The sequence below is a fragment of the Tauraco erythrolophus genome, chromosome W (assembly GCF_009769465.1).
Source record: "Tauraco erythrolophus isolate bTauEry1 chromosome W, bTauEry1.pri, whole genome shotgun sequence".
Classification (NCBI taxonomy): Eukaryota; Metazoa; Chordata; class Aves; order Musophagiformes; family Musophagidae; genus Tauraco; species Tauraco erythrolophus.
In genome coordinates, this window is record NC_141497.1 from 25,104,666 (window position 1) to 25,129,727 (window position 25,062).

The 25,062-nt window shown below is 44.6% G+C and overlaps 3 protein-coding genes and 1 pseudogene across 3 annotated transcripts in view; 3 read left to right on the forward strand and 1 right to left on the reverse strand.

Moving 5' to 3' along the window:
- The first annotated feature begins 2,108 nt into the window (after positions 1-2,108).
- The window catches only part of LOC104375215 (LHFPL tetraspan subfamily member 2), a 51,155-nt gene continuing 28,201 nt past the window's right edge, over positions 2,109-25,062 (forward strand). The window contains 1 exon segment of the mRNA XM_009981510.2: positions 2,109-2,535. Within this exon segment, the coding sequence (XP_009979812.2) occupies positions 2,109-2,535 (427 nt within the window).
- Positions 10,180-25,062, forward strand: part of LOC147526270 (uncharacterized) — a 29,471-nt gene continuing 14,588 nt past the window's right edge. The window contains 2 exon segments of the mRNA XM_086630281.1: positions 10,180-10,650; positions 12,562-12,565. Coding sequence (XP_086486407.1) covers positions 10,180-10,650; positions 12,562-12,565 — 475 coding nt within the window.
- LOC147526271 (uncharacterized) lies at positions 14,265-15,582 on the forward strand. The gene is made up of 2 exons (XM_086630282.1): positions 14,265-14,989; positions 15,510-15,582. The coding sequence occupies exons 1-2, from the start codon at positions 14,265-14,267 to the stop codon at positions 15,580-15,582; spliced, it is 798 nt and encodes a 265-aa protein (XP_086486408.1).
- Positions 16,030-19,639, reverse strand: LOC147526272 (LIM domain only protein 7 pseudogene; annotated as a pseudogene).

The window sequence follows — 25,062 nt, forward strand, 5'->3', positions numbered from 1 at the left end:
TATCAACATTCTTCTCAGAGCGAGCCTCTGAGTAAAACCAAAACACGGAGCTCTTCTAGCTGCTAAAAAGAAGAGCTAACTGTCCCAGCTAAAACCAGGACACTCAGGCTTCAAAGGGATGGGCTGTGTCACCACATTGCAGGGTAGGCTGTCCCAAACTGTAATTCTGTTCACCTCCTCTCAAGACTGAGGCCGGATCAGTTGCAGTGAGGATAAGCCCAGAAGGTTGCAGGAGCAGGTTGGAAGGCGATTCCTTCGTTGCCTCTCATGCCTAGGTGCCTGTGGCATACGGAGCTGTGCCCAACTTCCTTTCTGAAGGCATGCTGTGCTGTCTCCCCAAACCGAAGGCAGGGCAGCAAGCCCGCTGAGCTGCATGTCTGTGAAACTGTTTAAACATGTATGAACATTTTGCTGGGTAACTGTCAGCAACCTTGGTAATTTTGACCAGAGGAAGATGACAGGGGTGTGGTGGTAGGAGTGAGTGGAACCACTGGGTGTTACTGAGACCTTTGCTTGCAAAGTGCTTGACAAACACCCACAATGGGTTGAGACAGAGCAGATACATAAGTACTGCCAGGAAGAGGGAGATTAATTGCTCCCTTGGGTTGAGGTTACAGCATTGATGGATAGGGGAAGAGCAACTGACGTCATCTACCAGGACTTATCCAAAGCATTTGATACTGTCCCACACGACATCCTTGTCTCTAAACTGGAAAGACATGGTTTTGATGGATGGACCACTCGGTGGATAAGGAATTGGCTGGATGGTCTCACTCAAAGAGTTGTGGTCAACGGCTCAATGTCCAAGTGTAGGCCAGTGATGAGTGGTGTTCCTCAGGGGTCGGTACTGGGGCCAGTGCTATTTAACATCTTTGTTGGCGACGTGGACAGTGGGGTCGAGTGCACCCTCAGCAAGTTTGCAGATGACACCAAGTTGTGTGTTGTGGACACGCTGGAGGGAAGGGATGCCATCCAGAGGGACCTTGACAGGCTGGAGAGGTGGGCCTGTGAGAACCTCATGAAGTTCAACAAGGCCAAGTGCAAGGTCCTGCACATGGGTCGGGGCAATCCCATGCACAAGTACAGGCTGGGCAGAGAATGGAAATTAAAACTTTTTTCTCACTGCTGATGTGTTTTCTCTTTTTTTTCTTGTAGTTGTGTGATGTCAAACAGTGGACAGTCCTTGCAGCCTCCCCTGCCAGCCTGCAGTGTCATGTGCCAGTATGAATTTTAAGAAAGAAAAGTATACTTCAGAGATCAACATCCCAGAAAGAAAAAAGGAGGAACTAAACAGAGAGAACAAATTACTGTACTGCTTTCAAAACTTGGGGCCATTCACTTTTTCTCCTGAGAAATTTTATCTTGGCTGTTGTTCTTGCAAAAACTCTGATATAATATTCAAGATTTGATCAAGTGGAAGAGTTAGGTAGAAAATTATAAAATATGAGGTATGTTAGGATTGTTTTAAACCAAGAAACCATAGAGACCTCACCAGCCAGCTGCTGGATTTCTCTATGTATTGTTTTAAGTGAGGGAACCATAGAGTTCTCACTAGAAATTCTCACTTGATTAAGAAACAAATGAAGTGGTCACGGACACCAGTTATGCTGCTTGAAAGCCTCCCCTCCTTACCCCTTCCCATTTGTATTTAAATATAAAGGATCTCAATAGAGCTAAGTAAAAGTAACCAATGATTGTTATAGGGTAGGAATATTGATAAGGTTATATAACTAGCAAAACCAATCATTTTAAAGGTCAAATTTAAGAGCGAGAATAATATGCAATTTTATGTAAAAGAACTTATGTAACAATGATTCAACAAAATAAGTGTATTAAAAACCTATGCATTTTGATGCTAGGGTGGACATGTTTGGAGGGAGCTATGCCCCGTGTCCCCCATGCTGGAATAAATAAGTGTCTGTTTATCTACTTTGCGTAGATGAATTTTCTTCCCGACTGCTAACATTGTGAGAGACCTGAAAGAGCAAGCAGAGTAGTCACAGTAATTTTCTTAGAGTCCTTTTTTTCTTTAATTTAATTTATTTTTTTCTCCTTGTGCTTGGATTTAAGACTGTCAGCTGCACTGATCACAAGCACTAGACATCAATATGTGTCATGTCATCGTAACATGTCGGTCAATGCTGTGGACTCTCCTGAGTATTGTGGCTTTCACAGAGCTCATTGCTTTCATGAGTGCAGACTGGCTGATTGGCAAAGAGAAGCTTTTGAGCTCTGAGGACATGGACAACAGAACAGGAAGGTCGCAGGAGCCTTACCATCCGACTCTGGGCATCTACAGGCGCTGCACCAGAATCTCCCACATGCAGCTTTCCAGACAAGACATGTTTTGTGGTCCTTATGCCGAAAACTTCAATGAGATTGCCAGTGGGTTCTGGCAGGCAACCGCTATTTTCCTAGCCTTGGGAATCATGAATCTCTGCACCATGGCGTTTGTGTCTGTCTTTACTATGTGTGTGCAGAGTATTATGAAGAAAAGCATTTTTAATGTCTGTGGGCTGCTACAAGGGATTGCAGGTACACGTACTTTAAGAGCAACTAAAGATTTTATTTTTTGTGCCATTCAGCTGAAGAAACATAGCAATTCTGTCCTGTCTACAAACAGACTGTGTTAGGCAGACCCAAAGCAGTTCTATATGCTGGTGTTTATTCAAACACAACTGAAACTTATAGCTACATAGCATGTAATACATTGACATTGGCAGCAGAATTGCAGCCTGGTGTGTGCCAAAATGAACTGGCCAGTGTTGCTTGTGTTTGCTGTTCAGTTTTTTTCCCCTCTCTTCAAATTTCTTTCAGTAATAAAAAACTTCTCTCCTCTGTTACCAGCAGAGAGCAAAGTTAATACTCTTGTTAAGGCAGTCTATCTCCCTCTTGCTACTTTAGTAATTTTTCCATGGCAGTTCTCTCAGTGTCTCAGACACTTCACGACTGTGGTGAGAGTAAATACTACCTCAGGAATAAGAACAGCCTGCAGAGTCGCATACCCATTGTTTCATGCTAAGCAGCCTCCTTCAAGGCTGTGAGCTTGACAAGTGATATCTTAGAATAAACCCTTCGTTTAGCCAGCAATTACACAGCCCAGTGAGCTTCTCTCTTCACTGTCCGAATCTCAGATGTGCTTTGCCTGAAAAGATGAATTGATTCTAGAGATTTAATGTTTCTGCTTAAACCTGTGGATTTTAAAGCGATTAAGTGACTGTTATGTAAACCAACACTGGACAGCTCTAGCTAGAGCAGTATTTGGCTTTCTCTACTCACCAGTGAGCCATGGGGAGAATCTGTTTGTGGGAAACTACGGCGGGTCCATGGATCCCAGGACAGAAGATGAAGAAATTGACCTTGGAGAGATTGCTGTGTACCCCTGAAGATCTGGAAACTCCCTGAACAGAAGAAATGGAAACAACTTGCAGGTGCTGGGAGAGCCAGGGAACCGTAAGATAAGGAGTTACTGTAAGATAAGAAAACTGGACTGTGTTTTTGCACTAATTGCATGATGCAATGAATTTGGCTTGGATTATATAGAGCGCGTGATCACCAATCATGTATTAGGCTAAGGCGCATGAACAGCTGTAGTTAACCAATCACCTAATTGCTTATGTTGCGTGCACTGTTAGAATTAGTATATAAGTATACTGAAACCTGCAATATATATATAATAAATAGACACACACTTGATACGGGGATAGGTATAGGAGTAGGCATAAGACTACATAAGACTATATTAGCTATTATTTCTATGGATAGGTATAAGAATAGGCATAAGACTCTGGGAAATACATAGCTCTGTGAAATAGCTCTGTGAATTGTTAGAAGTTATCAAATACTAATCCCTGCTGTGAAACACTAACTACCTGAAAAGAAGGCCCGTAAGAGAGACAAAATAAATGATGGCAAGGTTGTAACTCGTGACCCATAGGGAGAAAAACAGACAAAGAGGAGAGATAAGGACTAACAAGAACTAACATTTGTCTTCAAACAATAACAAGTAGGAGACAATCAGGTGTCCACTCAAGGCCAGGCCAGGCTGGGAACCGGTTTGGCTCTGCAAGCCCAGCCAAAACAGGAATTTTAGGGAAGAAGTGAAAACACACAGCGAGGAAGACCTACAGCCTTCATCCCAAAGACCCCTGCCCACGACCACCAGGAGGCGTGTCAAGGAGGAGCCTGAGGCGGATCCTGAGGCGGGGGCTATGGAAATGATCTCCTGGGAGAGACTGCCCTTTTGGGGAGGGGGTGATGAGTATGCCTGTATAAATACAAGAAAAACTGCTACGGCAGGTGTGCACGTTTGTGGTGGAGCGATCCCCCGTGCACCCAGTGCTGCAATAAACATACCTACTTTACAACTTTCCGAGTTGTGGAGTCTGTTTCCGCACTTCAGTTTTGGCGAGCCAGGCAGGAAACTCTCTGCTCGACTGTGGAACCGACTGCGGAGTGGACGCCCCTAGGCGCGCCCCGAGAACTTTCCTTGGAGGAGCCTCCTCTCCTCAGCCGATTACCCAGAGGCAGACAAGGACTTCCTGAGCCGCGGACAAACGGTATGTTTGGGTAAGAATGGCCGGAGACGTCCGGCGTATGGGGCTGCTGGTAAAGCGCGCGGAGACGTCCGGCGTGCAGCGTTGTCCCTGGGCAGGGCAGGATGCCCTGCGGTAAGGAGGGCCCTGGGGAGTTTGCTGCCTTAGAGAATCAGAGACTGGTGAGCTGGAATCTGGGCCAGCAAGAACCAGAGACTGGTACCAGGGACTGGTGAGCTGGAATCCAGATCCGGAGACTGGGCCAGCAAGAACCAGGGACTGGCAGGCCGCTAGCGATCTTGTGAGCAGATCGAGCAAACTCCGAGGCTGTCACTACTTCCCTAAAGGGAGAGGCGCCGTTTCGCCACTTCACTCGGGCGCCCGAACACTGAGTCTGACACAGAGGGGTGGGTAAGTAGCGCAACCTCACAGTCATATGGCTTATGGAATATTGGCAGCTGCAGGAGGGGTAATAGCTGGATTGGTAATTGTCTGTTATCTGCTCTGTTATATGTTCTCTTGTTCCTGTCGTTCCGCGTTTTGTGTAAGTAACAAGAGAAGACATTTGGTTCCAGCTGCACTTGGCCCTACACCCTGAAAAGGGTGAGAGGTGTCAGAGAGCAACGGGGACGATTTGAAATCTCTATATACTGCTATCTATTGTAAAATCTGGTACCGTGTATTTCGTAAAGCTTATACCATTCAGAGTTTATATCATCTAACATCAGCGCATGTAATAAGGCCTTTTAATGTTTGTATAAGTTTGCTGGGCCAGCCCTGAAACGTGTGATTGTGTGATTAATCACTGAGTGAGTGTTTAAGCGAGTGAGACGCAGCCTGGCTGCGGAGCAAGTGTGGCGTTCTGATCCATGGTTCTGTGTTCTCCGCGAGGAGAGCAGTCGGAGACGAGTGAAGCATGTGGTATCGTAAAAGTGTAAGTGTGAGTGAGTGAGACGTGTAATTGCGCACGAAGCGAGTGCAGAGTCTGAATCTGCGGTTCAGTTCTCCCATGAGGGAAACAGCCAGAGATGGACAAAGCAAGTGACAAACTAAAAATTGTATTATTATTCACACGAGCATCAGACAGAATGTTAAGGTGCAGTTAAAAGGGAGAAATGGAGTAAAGGGAAAGTAAGTGAAATGGGGGGAGGAAAAAGTAAACATTATGAAAAATCCCCTTTGGGATGTATATTAACACACTGGAAAGATATAGTGGGACAAGGAGGCACGGAGAATACAAAGAAACTAATCAAATATTGTAACCAATGGTGGCTGCTTTATAAGCTAGAAAATGAAGCTAAATGGCCCAGTGAGGGTGGAACACTAAACTATGACACGCTTTTACAATTAATGTGTTGTTCCTAAGAAGGGAAGAAAAATGGGATAAAGTTAAATACACAGATATGCTCTTTGTTCTCTGAAATAACCCTGAATGACAGAGAGATTGCAGACTAATGCCTCCATGAGATCCTATAGTCCTCGCATTAGAAAAAGAAAACAAGAGGGAGAACAAAAATAAATTAAAAAGCTGCTGCTCAGCCTGCAGCATTGAACAAAGGTGTACTAGAATAAGTAAAACCCGCCAGGGCTCAGAACAAGATCTAACTGATATTTTCAAGTCTCCCCCTCAGTCTTAGGAGCAAAATGAGGACTCAAACGAGACCCCTACTCCTCCAGACAGCCCGATATCCTCCCGCACTAAGAAAAAATGGCTGGCGGCAGCAGAGCAGCCAACAGCAACAATTCTGCAGGCACCCCTCCGGGAAGTAGTAGGACCGGATGGTGGGACAATAAGAATTAAGGTACCATTTTCCTATAATGATTTAAGGGAATGGAAGACAGCTGCTCAGGAATATCGCAGCGATCCAGTAAGCACCGCCCAAAATCTTAGATTCATAATAAAGCAGCACAACCCTGATTGGAATGGTATGCAATTATTGCTAGAATGTTAACTGAGACAAAGAAACAATTAGTCATAAAAACTGCCGAGGATCTTGCAAAAGATCACTATGAGGCTAGGGGAGGAACAAAAGGAAATAGAATTTTTACTAGATACGGTGGCAACATACTCCGTTTTAAATCAAGCCTTGATGCCTTTAGGAAATGATTACATTGTAGTAAAAGGAGCAACTGGCCAGAGTGAAAAGGCTTACTTTCTGAACCTTTAAAATATAAACTGGGTAAGCAAGTGGGCATTCATAAATTCTTGTATATGCCAAACTCCCCAAAAGCCCTTTTGGGAAGAGATCTATTAGAACAATTGGGAGCCACGATAAAATTCAAGAAGGATGAAATTACTCTGGAGGTAAATGATCATCAGTATGTACAAATAATGAGCTTGCTTTTAGTTAATATTCCCACAGAAGGAAAAATTGACACGGAAATCACTGACCGGGTGTATCCAGGAGTTTGGGCAACTGATGTTCCAGGATGTGCCACAAATGCCCAGCCAGTGGTAATAAATTTGAAAAGCGAACACAGAGTGGTAAGAATTAAACAATACCCACTAAAAAGGAAGATAGGGAAGGGATTCGTCCAATCATAGAAACAAAATAACAGAAGATCAATACCCTGTGGTTGCTAATCCATATACCCTGTTAACCACTCTGACTCCTGATTTGACTTGGTTTACAGTTTTAGATTTAAAAGATGCCTTCTTTTGCCTCCCTCTCCATAAAGCCAGTCAGAAAATCTTTACTTTTGAATGGGAAAATCCCAAGAGTGGTCGAAAGACCCAGCTCACCTGGACGTGTTGCCACAAGGTTTTAAGAACAGCCCTACGGTTTTCAGAAACCAGCCAGCAAAAGACCTAGAGTCACGGGAACCACCACAAGAAGAAAGAAAAGTATTACAATATGTAGACAACCTCCTTACCGTGACCAAGACCAGAGAATCCTGTGTCATCTGGACTGTAAGTTTACTAAATTTTCTTGGGCTCCAGGGGTACCGGGTTTCTCAGAGAAAGGCACAAGTAACATTGCAACAAGTTACATATCTTGGGTATGAAATCAGTGCTGGTCAGCGTTTCCTGGGTCAAGCCCGGAAAGAAGCCATATGCCAGACCCCTCAACCACAGACCGTGAAAGAGCTACGAACTTTCTTAGGAATGATGGGGTGGTGTCGGCTCTGGATATACAACTATGGCTTGCTTGTTAAACCGCTGTATTCTTTAGTAACATCCAGCCAAAAATACCTCCAGTGGGATACAGAGTCGAACCGAGCATTCCACCAGCTGAAAAAGGCCCTGATGTCAGCGCCAGCATTGGGACTTCCTGATGTGAGTAAACCATTTTTCTCAGAGAATAGCATTAGGGATATTGGCACGGGACCTGGGACCATGCAGACGAGCTGTGGCATACTTTTCCAAACAACTGGATGTTGCCGCAAAAGGATGGCCCAGTTGCCTGAGGGCAGTGGCAGCAGTCATCCTGAATATCCAAGAGGCCCGCAAGTTTACCCTAGGCCAGAAAATTACTGTTTTCGTGTCCCAAACGGTGTCCACAGTCTTTGAAGCAAAAGGGGGACATTGGCTCTCCTGCAGAGGTTCCTGAGGTATCAAGCTATCATGACCGAACAGGATGATGTTGAAATTATAGCTACTAACATTGTTAACCCAGCTTCATTTCTCAGTGGGAACACTGGAGAACGAGTGAATCGTGACTGTCTTGAAACAATTGAGGCGACGCACTCCAGCCGTGCTGACTTCAAAGATGCCCCCATGAAGGGGGTAGAACAATGGTTCACAAACGGAAGCAGTTATGTTATGAGTGGAATGCGACATTCGGGATACGCTGTCACCACTTCTGAAAAGGTAATAGAATCGGGACCATTACCAACTGACACCTTGGCACAGAAAGCTGAAATCATAGCCCTGACTCGAGCTCTAGAAATAGCTGAAGGAAAAGCTATCAAGCATGCAGAAGTGACTTTAAAATTTTTAATGCAGTACAACTTCCTGAAAGAGTGGCAATTATGCACATCGGCACACCAGAAGGTGAGCACAGAATTGGAAAGAGGGAATGAACTGGTGGATAGAGAGGCAAAACAGGCTGCTAGAAAAGAGATACAGCTAGAAGGGGCACTAATCCCCGATGGATGCATATCTTTAGAAGGTAAGCCAGAGTATACAAAAGATGACCGTAAACTCATTACAGATCTAGAAGGATCATATAATGGGGATGGGTGGGCCATGACACCACACAAAAAACTTATAGTTCCTTCTTATATGGTTTGGCCATTAGCCCAAGAAGAACACAAGAAAGGCCATTGTGGGGTGGAAGCATTATACAAATATCTTATCAAAAGCATAGTGGCTCAAAATCTGTATACCGTTGTCAGACAAGTAACTCAGCAATGTGATCTCTGCCTCCAGACTAGTCCAAAGACCATTGCACAGCCAGAAATGGGCCAAATTGGGAAAGGGAATGCTCCAGGACAACATTGGCAAATTGATTTCTCGGAACTTCCTAGAAAAGGGGGATATCAATATTTGCTTGTACTAACTGATACCTTTTCAGGCTGGCCAGAAACCTTTCCGTGTAGAACAGCTAAAGCTCGAGAAGTAACCAAAGCATTACTCCAGGAAATAATACCCAGGTTTGGAGTCCCAGCAGTAATATCCTCAAGACAGAGGAACCACACTTCATCTCTAAGGTAGTGCAACAAATTAGTCACCATCTAGGAATAGATTGGTAATTACATACTCCATATCGGCCACAATTGAGTGGCCAAGTAGAGAAAATGAATCATTTGATTAAACAACAAATTGCTAAATTGGGACAGGAAACTAATTTGGCTTGGCCCCAGTCTCTGCCTCTGGCAATTTTACGAATACGAACCAAACCCAGAGCAAAAGAAAGGCTGAGCCCATTTGAGATTTTATATGGGCGGCCTTATGGAGTACAAAAGGGGATGTCTTCACAAATTGGTGAAGAAATTATGACTTCCTATATGGTGGCATTAAGCAAACAACTCAGAAAAATTGAAAAACATGTATTTGGAACTCGGAGCAGAGGTCTAGATGGACCTGTACATAATATACAACCTGGAGATTTTGTATATGTCAAGTCTCTTGCAGGAAGAGCTTTGGAACCACAGTGGGAAGGACCATTCCAAGTACTCCTCACCTCCTGCACAGCAATCAAGATCAAGGAGCAGAATGCCTGAATTCATCACACCAGAGTAAAAAGTCCATAGATCTCCATGGAAGGTCACGCAAGTCCAACCAGGGAAATTACTTTTCTCACAGTCATAATTATAATTCAGGGGTGGGAAAGCACTTATAGCCAGAATGATACTGAGTGGCCTTGGTAGGTATATTGGATCCATGAGGAAATACTCTGCTCGAGAAGGTTTAAATCTATCTACCGTGGTTATGTATGGAAATCAAGAATATTTAAAACAAGAATGGAGTAAGGATACAAAGGGAATTCACCAACTTCAGGGAAATGTAGAAAAAATACATCAAAATAGGATGCCAAATAATGTGCTTCTAAAGAATTAGACTGTTGGCATAATTTCACACTAGTACAAACCACTGAAGTGGTTTGTCTCTGGGCCAATAGTGCTATTGGACTTTCATTTAAATTTAAAATAAACACTGGGCCAGTTACAACAATGCGATAGTTACACATCGTAAAGAGACATGTCTACCACACGACCTACGCCAGTACCTAAGCTAGAACCCAAAATTTATGAAATTGGTCCATATGTAATAAGAAACACAGGACAGCAGCAAGTGTTATTCAACCCAGAATGGTCTCTCAAAAGGGTTGAGTTATCAATGCAGATTAATGTATCAGAAATCCAACCGTTGTGTTCTCCTTTCTTACAAACCTCTTATGAAGGATGGACTACTTGGCTAAGAAAGAGGAAAGGTATTTCTCAAAGACAAAAAACAAGAGACCTGACAGGGCTATTAGGAACAGGGTTGGGAGTTCTGAGTACCATAGACTCAGAAGTAATAATGAACAAGCTGGCCGCTGTCACTAGAGATCTGTCAAAACTGCAATGGCCCTTACAATCCTCGTTATTGACTTTAGGAGCTCACCAGTGGTTAGCATCACAAATCTTACCAGATTGGGAACAAACAAACATAAGAGACCACAATATAATTGTAGATGTGATCGACGGGCTACAAGCCAATATCTCACTAGCCCTGAGTTGTGTTCAGGCCCAACTATGAATGCAATCAGATACTATAATATCGCCTCTATTATAAGAGAAGGAGAAGAAGGGATATTTCCCACTGATATCTGAAAGGTAGTCTGGGATGGTGCCACAAGTAAAGAAAGAGAGCTTCAATCCTGGTGGAATATGGTAAATTTTACTTGTAACCCCACCACGCACACAGTTACAGCCTTTGTACTAACCATTCGTAATGCTCTAATAACTGTGATCCATCCCATCATAGCTTTAGGGATATACCATGACAGAACCCTGCTTTATCCTTTCAAACATAGAACATGGGCCCAAAGGGTAAGAGACAGATGACAAACAGTAGATCTAAAATCCTGCACTGTGCGAGAACAACAAGGATTTCTATGTGAAAGTAATACCATATGAGCACAAGATATCTGTCTTGATACTGATCAAAAGGTGTGTCATTTTGAAATTCGCCCTGATGTTGGCTCAAAGACAATCATAATATATGCAGGGAAAGGTTGTGCATGTCTACGAACAAAATGTAGATCCATATTTGTAGAAGAAACGGAAGTAGGCACTAAAAATAATTCAAACTTCTGCATCTGTAATTTCACTCGAATCACGGGATGTGACTTCCATTATTCTGCTCCCGTCACATCCCATCATATTCTAAAATCAGACTATACATTGATCTACGAGTTAATACCCGCACCTATAGGAACAAATCTAACTTTGATAAAGAAATTGCTACAGCATCCTGGTTTAATGCAAATACTGGGCAAATTAGAAAGAGCAGACAGAAAACTCTGGTGACAGTTCATTATGATGCAAACGAGATAAAGAAAATTGTAAAAAGAGAGTAGAGAAGGATGGAGAACATAAATGGTGGGAAGCACTTTTTGGATGGTCAGGATTTTTCAATCATCTAATACATCCTGTTATAATACTGTTAGTAGCTACAGCTGCCTTGATGTTGTTACTAACACTGCTGTACGTATGGATTTGGTGTGCTTTTTGAAGGGTATCTTCAATGCGCAAAGCGTTATATCAATCGGGAAACTTAGGCAAGTAAAAGAATGTACTTGATTTAATAGAAAAGGGGGGACTGATACGAGGATAGGTATAGGAGTAGGCATAAGACTACATAAGACTATATTAGCTATTATTTCTATGGATAGGTATAAGAATAGGCATAAGACGGCATAAGACTCTGGGAAATATATAGCTCTGTGAAATAGCTCTGTGAATTGTTAGAAGTTATCAAATACTAATCCCTGCTTTGAAACACTAACTACCTGAAAAGAAGGCCCGTAAGAGAGACAAAATAAATGATGGCAAGGTTGTAACTCATGACCCATAGGGAGAAAAACAGACAAAGAGGAGAGATAAGGACTAACAAGAACTAACATTTGTCTTCAAACAATAACAAGTAGGAGACAACCAGGTGTCCACTCAAGGCCAGGCCAGGCTGGGAACCGGTTTGGCTCTGCAAGCCCAGCCAAAACAGGAATTTTAGGGAAGAAGTGAAAACACACAGCGAGGAAGACCTACGGCCTTCATCCCAAAGACCCCTGCCCACGACCACCAGGAGGCGTGTCAAGGAGGAGCCTGAGGCAGATCCTGAGGCAGGGGCTATGGAAATGATCTCCTGGGAGAGACTGCCCTTTTGGGGAGGGAGTGATGAGTGTGTCTGTATAAATACAAGAAAAACTGCTACGGCAGGTGTGCACGTTTGTGGTGGAGCGATCCCCCGTGCACCCAGCGATGCAGTAAACATACCTACTTTACAACTTTCCAAGTTGTGAAGTGTGTTTCCGCACATCAGATAAACAAAAAAGGGGGAGTCTTCCGTATATTTCCCCACAAGAATCCTTAGACAAAGCTACGTATGTTTTAAATTTTCTTATTTTGTCTGCTTCTAGGCAACATACTACGGCTGTGGATCATAATTTTAAACCCAGTACCATTTTTGTACAAAAAACCAACGGTATATTATAAGAAACTGGGCTCAACTCATGGGATGGCCCTGTGTCTCTGCTTACATGGGGAAGAGGGTATGTTTGTGTTCTTCCCACAGGTCCATGCTGGTTACCAGCAAGAAACGTAAAGCCAACCAGGACTTCTGAAACTACAGATAGAGAAGGGGAGATCCAAGAATTAGCAGAGCAAGCAGAGATCACAGAAACGCCAAATGAGGAGAATGGTTCAAATGGACAGACTCGTAATAGAAAATTTCATGTTAATATATCAACTGTTCTTATGTTTCTCATTGTTAGGTATATTACATGTGTGAAAGTTGCTTGTATATATGCTTTGTGTGTTTTTTTCCGATCGGCAGGTGTATGGATTCCACCCATAACTACTGGAAGGAGAAGAATTGACTGGTATCAAATTAATGACAAAGAATTACTAACTGGACTTAGTTGTGAGCACGTAACTTTGAAAAAGGAAGTTAGGAGGATTGTTATTGAACAACATGTTGCGATTCGCAAAAACCGCTGTGAGCTGGCAGAGCACATACCTGGCAGCCTTGTTGCACGCACTGGCCACGCGTGCGGCAATGCCCAGTCAGTACCTTTTTCATAGACTCTGTTGAGGGTGTAAAAGGGATGGCTCAGAGCGGAGCTGAAGGAGGCTGCAGAGCACACTGTGTGGATAAACAGGGGACGCCCTGAAGGTGCTGTGCCTGCCTCCCTTCTCCACGATGACCCAGCTGATTGTTACCCTCCTGCTCAGCGGAATCTTGGGCATAGTCGAAATAGTAAGGCTCCCAGAAAGGGAAACAATATGCTAGTAACTGCTTCTGCAAGGCTATAGTAGAGCTTAGTAGGGTATTCCTTCGCATATAAGGGGAGATCTATGTACTATAGGGACTTTAGGAATGTATTTACCTCATACCACCATGATCCTAAGTCATAGACACACCCGGAATAGGCAAAGCACGCATGCTTATGATAGCTAGTGCGATTCCAGAGCAGAATTTGGGGATCCAGCTAAAATCATTGCAGCTTCAATATTTGCACCAGGAGTTGGAGTGACACAGGCGTTAACTACACTGAATAAGTTGGGTCACTCGGGCTAACAAAACAAACGTCTCGCAGTTCTGTTTATCTATGCAAAGTGCCTCTGACCCATTTTGCATGTGCCTTATTGGTGTGCCAATACCTTTGGCCAAATAATAGCACTGACATAACAGAGTTCAAAAGATTTGTCAATACCTCTGCCCTCTCATACCAACAACCCAGTGGCATGAGACGGACCTGCAGTGGGTGGGATTGGCCTTTCGATGTAGGATCGGAAGTCCAAGCCGCCTTGATTAGAGCACTCAATGTGACCACCCCCACAGGACTGCAAGAACTTGATCTCTTAGGTAGCCTGTTACCAGGAACGTGGAAAAATGTTTCTGGTTTATGGAACCAGTTGATGAGTCACGACGCCATATGTAAAATCATTCGCCCTCCTATGCAACTTGTAAATGGCTCTGGAGTGGTTTGGTTCCAAACGCTGAAGCAAGCCTATCAGGCTAAATTAGGACGCAGTTTTTTCTTCCAAGACAAACCGTGTTTCAATGTGTCCGGCACATCGATGTGGGGAGATGTAAAAACTGGAGCACTCATTGGGAAAGTATTTGCACACGATACGCTCCTGCCCCCTGGAATTTTTCTAATCTGTGGAGATTGTGCCTGGCCCGGAATTCCACAAGGAGCTATCGGTGGTCCTTGCTATTTGGGTCGCCTAACTCTCTTTGCCCCTAGCATTCATGATTTTCTAACTGAACGAACAACCCGAACAAGCCGGGGTAAGAGGAGCCTGAGAGAATTTGACAGCACTTGTAATGACAACGTGCAGCTGCTGAGTCCAGCTGAAATAGCAGCACTATCTGTCTTCCTTCCAGGAGCCTCTGATGGCAATGCTAATAATCAGTTAGCTAAGCTTGCTTGTTGGGCATTGAAACAATTTAATCTTACCTCTAGTATTCTCACTTCTCTATTGCTTGATGTAGATGATATCCGGCATGCTGTATTGCAAAATTGCGCTGCTATTGATTTTTTATTGTTAGCTCAAGGCCATGGTTGTACTGACTTTGAAGGCATGTGCTGTATGGACCTATCTGACCACTCTCAAAGCATTCATAAGCAACTTGCAAACCTTCAAAGTAACATGCATCGTATCACGACACAAGATGACCGGTTCTCAAACTGGTTTGGTAGTTGGAACATACCAGGTTGGATAAAAGGATTAATCATACAAGGCATAACGATATTAGTTGCATTGCTGCTTATGATTCTCTTAGCAGGGTGTGTCCTGAAGTGCGCCTCTCGGGTCCTCCTTAAAGCAATGCCAGGACTATGGATTGTCCAAAAACAGAAAGGGGGAAGTGTGGAGGAGTTCCTCTCCGAGACTGGCCATAATATTCCCTCGGGTATGGACAATCCCTGTTTGGGCCCCAGAGCGCAAGGTTACCAACTAGATTACTTTTGTCCTTCAAGTTAACTCACTGGCCTTAAAAGGAAATGTAGATTGATTGCTTGCCAAGATGCACGCCTCCTGGATGCCTCTCCGATGACCGCAATGAGGAGACTAAAGAGATGAGCTTATTACCTGTGGCCTGCTAGTTCTGCCCTATCACTATAACCCACGAGAGTGTGTTTACGTTAAGCAAGCCAATTGTAGAATGTAGTCGTGTCACGCCATATTCTGCTATATAACCTGTGTGTTGTTTGTAATAAACGAGCATGATTTCTAATCATATTGGTGTACAGTCATGACTCGGGTCCGTCCACAGTAGGGATCCTGCTACATTTTAGCTCAAATTATTATAAAAACTAGAGCTCGTTGTGTGGAATTGTTGGCAAGAGATCCTAAGAACATTGTGATACTGGTACAAAGCGAATATTTTTGAATGGTGCCTTGCCAACAGTTCAGCACTTCAAGCAGCAATGACAAATTGTACAGGTCAAATTAGTTATCACCTGCCCTCACAGCCATTAATAAAAATGGGTGGCCAGATTCGATTTGCACAAAAACAATCAAGCCAATCTGACCCTGTGCTTGGTCCCACGGTGTTCACTGACGGTTCAGGAAAAACAGGGAAGGCTGCCATTGCCTGGTACGATGGACGTCAATGGCAGAAGAGAGTGGAATACCAAGAAGGCTCTCCTCAGATTGTTGAGTTGAGGGCCATGACTATGGTATTTCAGCAATTTTCTTGTCCTGTTAACATTGTTACTGATTCGGCTTATGTGACTGGGTTAGTGCAACGGTTAGACAAGGCCATCCTTGGCCATGTTATTCAGAAAAAACTTTTTGGAATTTTAAAACTATTATGGACTATGGCATCTTATTATGATTACCCAGCTGGCTTGGTACTCCTTTCAGAGGCTCTCCTTTCTATTTCTTCTCTCTCTTCCTTTTTCTTTTGCAGTTCAGAAGTGAAGCTTTTTCTACAGTTCTTCCATTTTGCTAGATCCTCTTGCCACTTTAGATCCTGTTCTTGTAACTGTTCTTTTATCCTTTGTAGCTCTTCGTAACGGATTTTGCGCAATGACTGCAGCTCCTCTGCGCTGACATCGTTCAAGGATTTACTCCTTGAAAATGTTCCATCTGACTCGGTGAAGACTGGACTTGCCCAGCTCCTCCTGTTGTCCTCATTCTTCTCTGTCCTCTTCTTCCTTAAGGGTGCTGGCACATAGGATGTCTGCTTGTTTTTGTTGGGTAAGAAGCGATTGAAGTCAGCGGTAGGTTTCGGTTCAATCACAGAGATCCTACGGTAAGCCCTGTCATCTTTATGGGAGTCATGCATTTTGAAAGGCAGTTCCGAGTCTGTGTCACTGTCGCAACCTTAACTGCCACCTTTCAAGGTTATATCTGATGAAAAGCTTGTGGAGGATCTTGAACCAAGAGAGTCCAAGCTATCAAAGGAATCGTCTCTTTTATGGCTAGTTGAAGATGAAAAGGGCTCTCCCCGGTCAATGTACCAAATATCACCATAGCCACTATCCCCGCCACTTCTGCTCAGGTGGCCAGACTCTTCAAGTGCCTTAGTCAATGCTTGCCCTAATAACTTCTCAAATGCTTTAAGATTGAGGTACGGACCATTATAATGAGGGTTACTTTGAGCTTTTCTCCCAAGCCAGTATAATGTAATCAAAACATTTTTCACTCTTCTGTTGGTCTCCTCTGGTTTGACTGTAACTTGATTGGACAAATCCTGAAGATCTCCTGGGTGAAAAAGCTGAGCTTCTTTCAGTCCAATATTTTCGCATGCTTTCAGAAAAACATTTATATTATCCAAGCCAGCTATTGGAGTTGACAGACGATTGATCTTCTTAACGATGCCAGGTTTGATCTTGTTGATCAAATCGCACAATAGGACTCCATTTTCTAGAGCCGCTCAAAAGTCTTTTGTTCCAAAGTTTTTCCCAGTAACTGTCTCCACCCACCGCCAAGCTTCGGTGAACGCCGCCTGGCAGTCGCTCTCCACGCCCCTGCCCCGCTGGAGAACCAGCCACTCGCTGCCACCACCGCTGTTCCCCTCAGTCACTCACTCGCTGCGGGCCATGGAGGACAGAGAGGACGTGGAGTGCGACTGGTCCTCATGATGGAGTGAGTGGCAACAACTGGCGACCCTGACGTGATACATCCGAGAGACCCTGAGGACCCTGACTCCCTCGCCGGAGCCAGAGCCCTCGCCGAGAGCCAGAGCCAAAAGAGCCGGAGCCAAAGCCGGAGCCAGAGCCGGAACGAGAGTCCTTCAGTAAAGAAGGTAAAGCCGCAAGCCCTGACGTGATATTCACAGGAGGGAAGCGTGCTGGAGTTGGAATGAATGGACTGGGTCTCTGCTCACTGTAAATCCTTCTTGAAAAAACCTTTGAAAACCAAAAACTGTAAAACAAAAAGGGGGAATTATGGCATCCAATTATTATTACCCATCTGGCTTGAATTGAATATAATTAACTAATTAACTAAGGTACAGACCCTGCCTACAAAAGGCGGGCCATTTCCTCTTGGCTGTGGAAGATGCAATGGCATCCTTGAAGCTGCAGCCCAGGCTGGTGAGCAACACTTGGTGACCCTGATGTGATATGAACATGAGAGGCCCTGAGGACCATGACTCCCTTGCTGGGGCCTGAGCTGAGAGCCAAAAGAGCTGGAGCCAGGGCTGGAGTGAGAGTCCTTTGGTAAAGAAGGTGTCGTGGGTTAGGTTGAACCACCCCCCCCACACACAGCCGGTCACTCCCCCTCCCCCCCCCCCCAGGAATGAGGGAGAGAATTAAAGGATAAACGTGAAACCCGTGGGTTGAGATAAGAGTGATTTAATACAGATGATTTAATACAATGTAGGTGCTCACCACCCCCTCGTATGCGAAGCCCGTCTCGTCCTGAAACTGCAATCCCGGACGAACGCGAGGCCCCGAAATAGAGAGGGGCAGAGAGGGAGAGATAGTACTCCAAGAGTGGGAGTACTGGGAGAGAGAGAGGAAAGAAAAAAAAGAAAAGCAATAGAGCGAAAAACACAGCAAGAGCAAAAGCGGCAAAAGCCAAAGCGCAAAAGCCAAAGCGCAAAAGCCCTTCTTCCCGTCTGACCCTCGCTTTTATACTGGGCATGACGCTGCATGATATGGAATACTAATTGGCCAGTTTGGCCCTCAGTCTTAAGTTCCACACAAATCACAAGGGGAATCGTGTCCCCCTTGTCCCATCTATGCTCCCCCCTTATCCCGCCGTGCTTCTGCACTCCGGCACACTGAAAAGTCCTTGGCAGCTTGTTATCAGTGTTCTTCTCAGAGTGAGCCTCTGAGTAAAACCAAAACATGGAGCTTTTCTAGCTGTTAAAAAAAAACCCCTCTGTCCCAGCTAAAACTAGGACAGAAGGTAAAGCTGCAAGCCCTGATGTGATATTCACAGGAGGGAAGTGTGCTGGAGTTGGAATGAATGGACTGGGTCTCTGCTCACTGTAAAGCCTTCTTGAAAAAACCTTTGAAAACAAAAAACTGTAAAACAAAAAGGGGGAATTATGGCATCCTATTATTATTACCCAGCTGGCTTGAATTGAATATAATTAACTAAGGTACAGACCCTGCCTACAAAAGGTGGGCCATTTCCTCCTGTCTGTGGAAGATGCAATGGTATTGTTGGAGCTGCAGCCCAGGCTGGTGAGTGACAATGGATGGAAATTCAAAAGTGATGTTCTCCTTGCAGCCTTTCAGTACTTAAAGGGGGCCTACAGGAAAGCTGGAAAGGGACTTTTTACAAGGGCATGTAGTGATAAGACAAGGGGTAATGGCTTTAAACTGAAAGAGGGGAGATTTAGATTAGATATAAGGAAGAAATTTTGCACTCTGAGGGTGGTGAGGTGCTGGAACAGGTTGCCCAGAGAAGTTGTGGCTGCCCCATCCCTGGAAGTGTTTAAAGCCAAGTTGGATGAGGCTTTGAGCAACCTGGTATAGTGAAGGGTGTCCCTGCCCATGGCAGGGGAGTTGTAACTAGATGATCTTTGAGGTTCCTTCCAACCCAAACCATTCTATGATTCTTATTATGTATTACATATTAAGAGTCATATGACCCTTCCTCTCTTTTGGTGGAAGGAAATGCAAGAGCAGATGCACTAGTATCAGGTGTAGCAATGGGACCTACTCCAAATATTAAACAACAAGCTATTGCTTCTCATCAATTTTTTTCATCAGGGCTATCATGCCCTGAGACAACAATTTTACTTGTCAAATGCTGAGGCTTGTGCTATTGTTGCTGCATGCCCTGACTGTCAAGGCCAACATGTCCCTCGCTACTATGGGACCAACCCTCGAGGGTTGCGGGCCCTCCAGATCTGGCAAACAGATGTTACTCATATTGCTGAATTTGGCAGATTAAGGTTTGTTCATGTATCTATTGACATGTTTTCCTTGGTCATCATTGCTACTGCTCCCACGGGAGAAACGGCCAAAGATGCCATTCGCCATTGACAATGGGCTTTTTCTACTGCTGGAGTCCCGCATCAGATAAAAATGGATAATGGTCCAGCCTATTTGTCTGAAAAAGTTAATTCATTTTTACGGTTGTGGGGTGTGACTCATGTTACTGGTATCCCTCATTCTCCCACTGGACAAGGTATTGTCAAACGTGCTCATGGCACATTAAAACAGCTTCTGCAAAAACAAAAAGGGGGAATGGCAGGGGATCCTCCAGAGGCTCGATTGAACAAAGCTATGTATGTCTTGAATTTTTTACAGGTTTCTGATGATTCTCAGGAACCCCCGATAATATGTCATTTTGGCTCATTAGCCACCACCTGTGGGATGTCCCCAGGAGTCAAGGTTAGGGTTCGGGATCTACAGACAGGTCAGTGGTCTGATCCCTGTGATCTGATAACCTGGGGACGAGGGTATGCTTGTGTCTTGACAGATGGTGGCCCCCGGTGGGTTCCTGCTCGTTGTGTCCAGCCTGTGGTGGAAAGTTTACCTTGTCAAAGGAATGTGCTGTATGAATAGGCGCTTTATAGCCAGATAGGAGCAGCCTCATGGTCACAAGCCCTGGTCCTCATGGGGGACTTCAACCACCCTGACATCTGTTGGAGAGACAATACGGCAGGGCACAGGCAGTCCAGGAGGTTCCTGGAATGCGTGGACAACAACTTCTTCCTGCAGGTGATAGAGGAGCCGATAAGGAGGGGTGCCATGCTTGACCTTGTGCTCACCAACGGGGAGGGACTGGTGGGCGATGTGAAACTTAAGGACAGCCTTGGCTGCAGTGACCACGACACGGTGGAGTTCAAGATCCATGGGGCAGCAAGGAAACTATTCAGCAAGCTCTGTTGTGGGAAAATGACTGAAATCGATGGGGAATGGGAGAACATTGTTCCCTAGAATTCAAACTAATATTAGAGCAGCTCTGACATGAAGCACAGCTGCTGCTCTCAGGAACGAACAAGGCCTCAATATCCTTGAGATGGGGAGGAGAGTGATACGAAGGTATCATGGCTCATCCCTGTTATCGGGGACAAGAAACAACAAACAAGGCCCACGCAATACCCTTGAAATGGGGAGTAGAGTGGTACGGAGGTATCACGGCTCATCCCTGTTATCAGGGATGAGAGGCGCCTGGTAAAGATAACCATAAAAATGCCATCAAGGAAAGTGAATCACAACCGCTGTCTCAGCAGTGATGGCGAAATTGTGTCCTTCGGCTACTAAATCACACCCCCACTCGCCTCTGAGCTGTGACCACCCCTCAAACGAGCAATTTACACCAATCCCAATTTACACCAATCCTAATAAAAGTTATGTATGACTAGAGTCACTCGAGCTCCACCTAAAAGATACGAAAAAGGTATAAAATGGCAGCAAACAAAGGGGATGTTAGGGAGAAGCCCCCCCCACCGGAACGTCTGGGATCAGTCGACGGGCTGAACCTCTCTTCTCCCCCCCATAGGGACGCCTATTGGGTAAGAACTCTGGGTTATGTGCACTTACTTAATTACTTACTAACATCTTGCTAGCTATTTAATATTATCACTGATCAGTAATCGTTTTATATTATCACTGCAGTATTTCAATTAAAGTTGTTTTTGTAGTCAGTCGCTATCACCGGCTATCCTCGAACCTGTATTCTGTCACAAATAAAATATATATATGCATGTTTCCGGAAACTTTTGAATTATTATAAGGAGTTGGCCCATAGTACTACTAGTGACGATCCCTAATAAGTGGGCGAATCACCCTCCGACCTACTGAGCTGCCAAGAGAGGGCAGGGGGAGTCGGGCCCAAGGGTCTCGCCTGACTTGGGAGCTGATAGACTGGTCGTTTTGACCTCAAAACGTGACATCTGTACCCTAGACTTCAAGAAGGCGGACTTCGGCCTCTTCAAGGACCTGATGGGCAAAGTGCCATGGGAGGCGGCCCTGGAGGGACGAGGGGCCCAGGAAAGTTGGTCCACGTTCAAGGAGCACCTCCTCCAAGCTCAGCAGAGGTGCATCCCGATGAAGAACAAGTCGGGCAAAAAGACCAGGAAGCCCGCGTGGATGAGCAAGGAGCTCCTGGACCAACTGAAAATGAAGAGGTTAGCCTATAGAGGGTGGAAGCAGAGACAGATAGCCTGGGAGGAATACAGAGAAGCTGTACGAGTGACCAGGGATCAGGTGAGGAAGGCTAAAGCCCTGAAGGAAATGAATTTGGCAAGGGATATAAAAAGCAATAAGAAATGCTTCTATAGGTATGTAGGGGACAAAAGGAAGTCCAAGGAGAATGTAGGCCCCCTCCAGAAGGATACTGGTGCTCTGGTTACCCGGGACACAGAGAAGGCTGAGTTACTCAATGACTTTTTTGCCTCAGTCTTCACTGATAAAGCCTCTTGTCTTACCACCCAAGCTGTGGAAAGAACTAGCAGGGACTGTGAGGATGAACCACCGCCCACTGTACTTGAAGAGCAGGTTCGAGAACATCAGAGGAACTTGAAGGTGCACAAGTCCATGGGACCTGATGAGATCCATCCGCGGGTCCTGAAGGAACTGGCGGATGAAGTTGCCAAGCCACTGGCCATTGTATTTGAGAAGTCGTGGCGGTCTGGTGAGGTCCCCGATGACTGGAAGAGAGGGAACATAACCCCCATCTTTAAAAAGGGGAACAAGGAGGACCCGGGCAACTACAGGCCGGTTAGCCTCACCTCTGTGTCTGGCAAGGTCATGGAGCAGATTCTCCTGGGAACCATGCTAAGGCACATGGAGGGCAAGGAGGTGGTGGGTGACAGCCAACATGGCTTCACCAAAGGCAGATCGTGCCTGACCAACTTGGTGGCCTTTTATGATGGGGTGACAGCATCGGTGGACAAGGGTCGACCAACGGATATCATCTACCTGGACTTGTGCAAAGCTTTTGACACTGTCCCGCATGACATTCCTCTCTCTAAACTAGAGAGGCATGGGTTTGATGGATGGACCACTCGGTGGATAAGGAATTGGCTCAATGGCCGCACTCAGAGAGTAGTGGTCAACGGCTCGATGTCCAGGTGGAGATGTGTGGGAACTACGGCTGGTCCGCGGATCCCAGGACAGAAGATGAAGAAACTGGCCTTGGAGAAATTGCTGTGTACCCCTGCAGATCTGAAAACTCCCTGAACAGAAGTGGAAAACAACTTGCAGGTGCCTGGGGGAGCCAGGGAGCCGTAAGATAAAGAGGAACTGTATGATAAGAGACTGGACTGTGTTTTTGCACTAATTGTGTGATGTAATGAATTTGGCTTAAGTTATGTAGAGTGCGTGATCACCAATCATGTATTAGGCTAAGGCGCGTGAACAGCTGTAGTTAACCAACCACCTAATTGCTTATGTCGCGTGCACTGCTAGAATTAGTATAAAGGCATGCTGGAACTTGCAAGGGGGGATTAATTAATTATATAATAAATCAATACTGCTTGAACCTGTGTATGTCGTGTCCGTCTCAACAGCGACATACAGCAACAGAGATGTCCAATGAGAATCTGGCTTCCCCCTCCTCACCTCTACTGAGGCAGCCAAACACATCTGCAGTGGCCGTACCTAGACAGAAGGTGTAACGGTAGGTGTTCAAATCTTTATGAAACTAGTTAGTTTCATTTCCATAGTTGAGGCCTAAATAAATCTTATTTTAAACACACATGAGGAAGTAGGCAAAACCTGAACTTGGTGCCTGTTGCAATCCTCCAGAACCAGTGCTATGGGCCAGGGATTGGCTGACACTAGCTACTAAAGCACCAGCACAGTGACTTTCACCATCTTCTATTTCATGTAATTTCAGTATAAAAGTGTATTGCTTATTTTGCATCACCTGCAATGTAAGATTTGTGCTTCTGGGGCAGAATTAGATCCCTAAGTTGACTCAAGATGCTTGTGTTCAGATGATAGCATACAATTAACAGATTAATTATCTGTGTTATCTGATTTAGATAAAAATTATTGGATTTATGCTTTAGATAAAAATTACAGGTTTTGCTGTAGTCACTCCTGGTTTACAGGATTTGCCAGCACCAGTGCAACAAGTAATAATAAGAAGGTTTTTGTCTCCTTGCTTACTTACCCCATACTTCAGAAATAATCCATGAAACCTGATTTTCAAGAGATATTGCTTCTTTTCTGTTGGAAGTGTATTTGTATGGGAGAGATTGATTAGCAGCGTAAGTAGATGTTTGGCATGTCAGACTTGGGTCTATTGAAAAGATAACCTTACTTACAACTCTGATACCATCTCAAAATATCTATTTGAACATCAAGATTGGCAGGAAGTAGATTCTTGTATCTTAGAAAGCTGTTCTGGAGACCATGCATTTATGAGAAAATATGTGCAAAGGCACTTTTATATTTTATTATCATAGAATCATAGAACGGTTTGGGTTGGAAGGGACCTTTAAAGGTTATGTAGTCCAATCCCTATCAAACCAGATGTACCTGTAAAGGGACCAGTGGCCTCAAGAACTGAACGGTATGGTAGATAAAGCATTTCTTACATGTTAGGGAATAGATCAGTCCATTTTTGAGCTGTACCGGGGAATAGAAGAACTTCCCTTAAAATTCAGATAAATAATGACAGTGCAGGGTAAATGGTTGGATAAACCATTGGTAAATGGTTGGATAAACAGGGTAAAGTTTCAGGTAACTGAAAGGTCACATTACTGAAACTGTTCCTATGAGAAGTATGCCTGCCAGTATTTTCAGCTAGGCATTTGGGGCTAGCAACTTTTTTCTCATTTTTTAATTTTATTGGGTCCACTGCTACTTTGTGCCAGTAGCATTACAGCATCTGAATCATTTCACAGGGCTGAAGGCATCTGTTATACAGCTGCTGAGTAGGAGGCTGTTGCTTTGATTGTCTGTCGGTGGATGAAGCAGTCAAAAGTACATGAATGGTGACTTGATGGTATTCCTGCTGGGTAGGGGTTTGTCAGAGAAAGTTTGCATATGTGAAAGCCTCCTTGGGTGAAGCTAGCATAGAAAATTTGTACAAGCATTTTAAGCATGAAATTATTATTTGGGTAGCATATTGATACATTTGGAAATATGAGCAATAAAGGCAGGTTTTTTTTGCCTGGCTGGTGCAATGCCCTTGGGCTGAAGTGTTAATCTCTTGTGGTTGTGCAGAAGATGAGAATGATCAGGATAGCTGCCACTGAGGAAGTGACCTGCGTGCGCTGCCTGTGTGGTGGTTGAGCAAGGCTAATCCCTCCCTGCCTTTACCCTTTTTTCTTGTCCTCTCTTAAAATGTTGTTGCTTAGTTGTGCTGCTCCATGGGAGCCTGTTGCATTGCCACCTCATTGATCACAGCTGCTTAATTTCTTGTTTCTTCAGCAGTGTTTAAAAGCTTTTTTGATATTTTTCTAGGAAATGAGAAGATAGTTTTAGGCTTTGCAATGGAAATG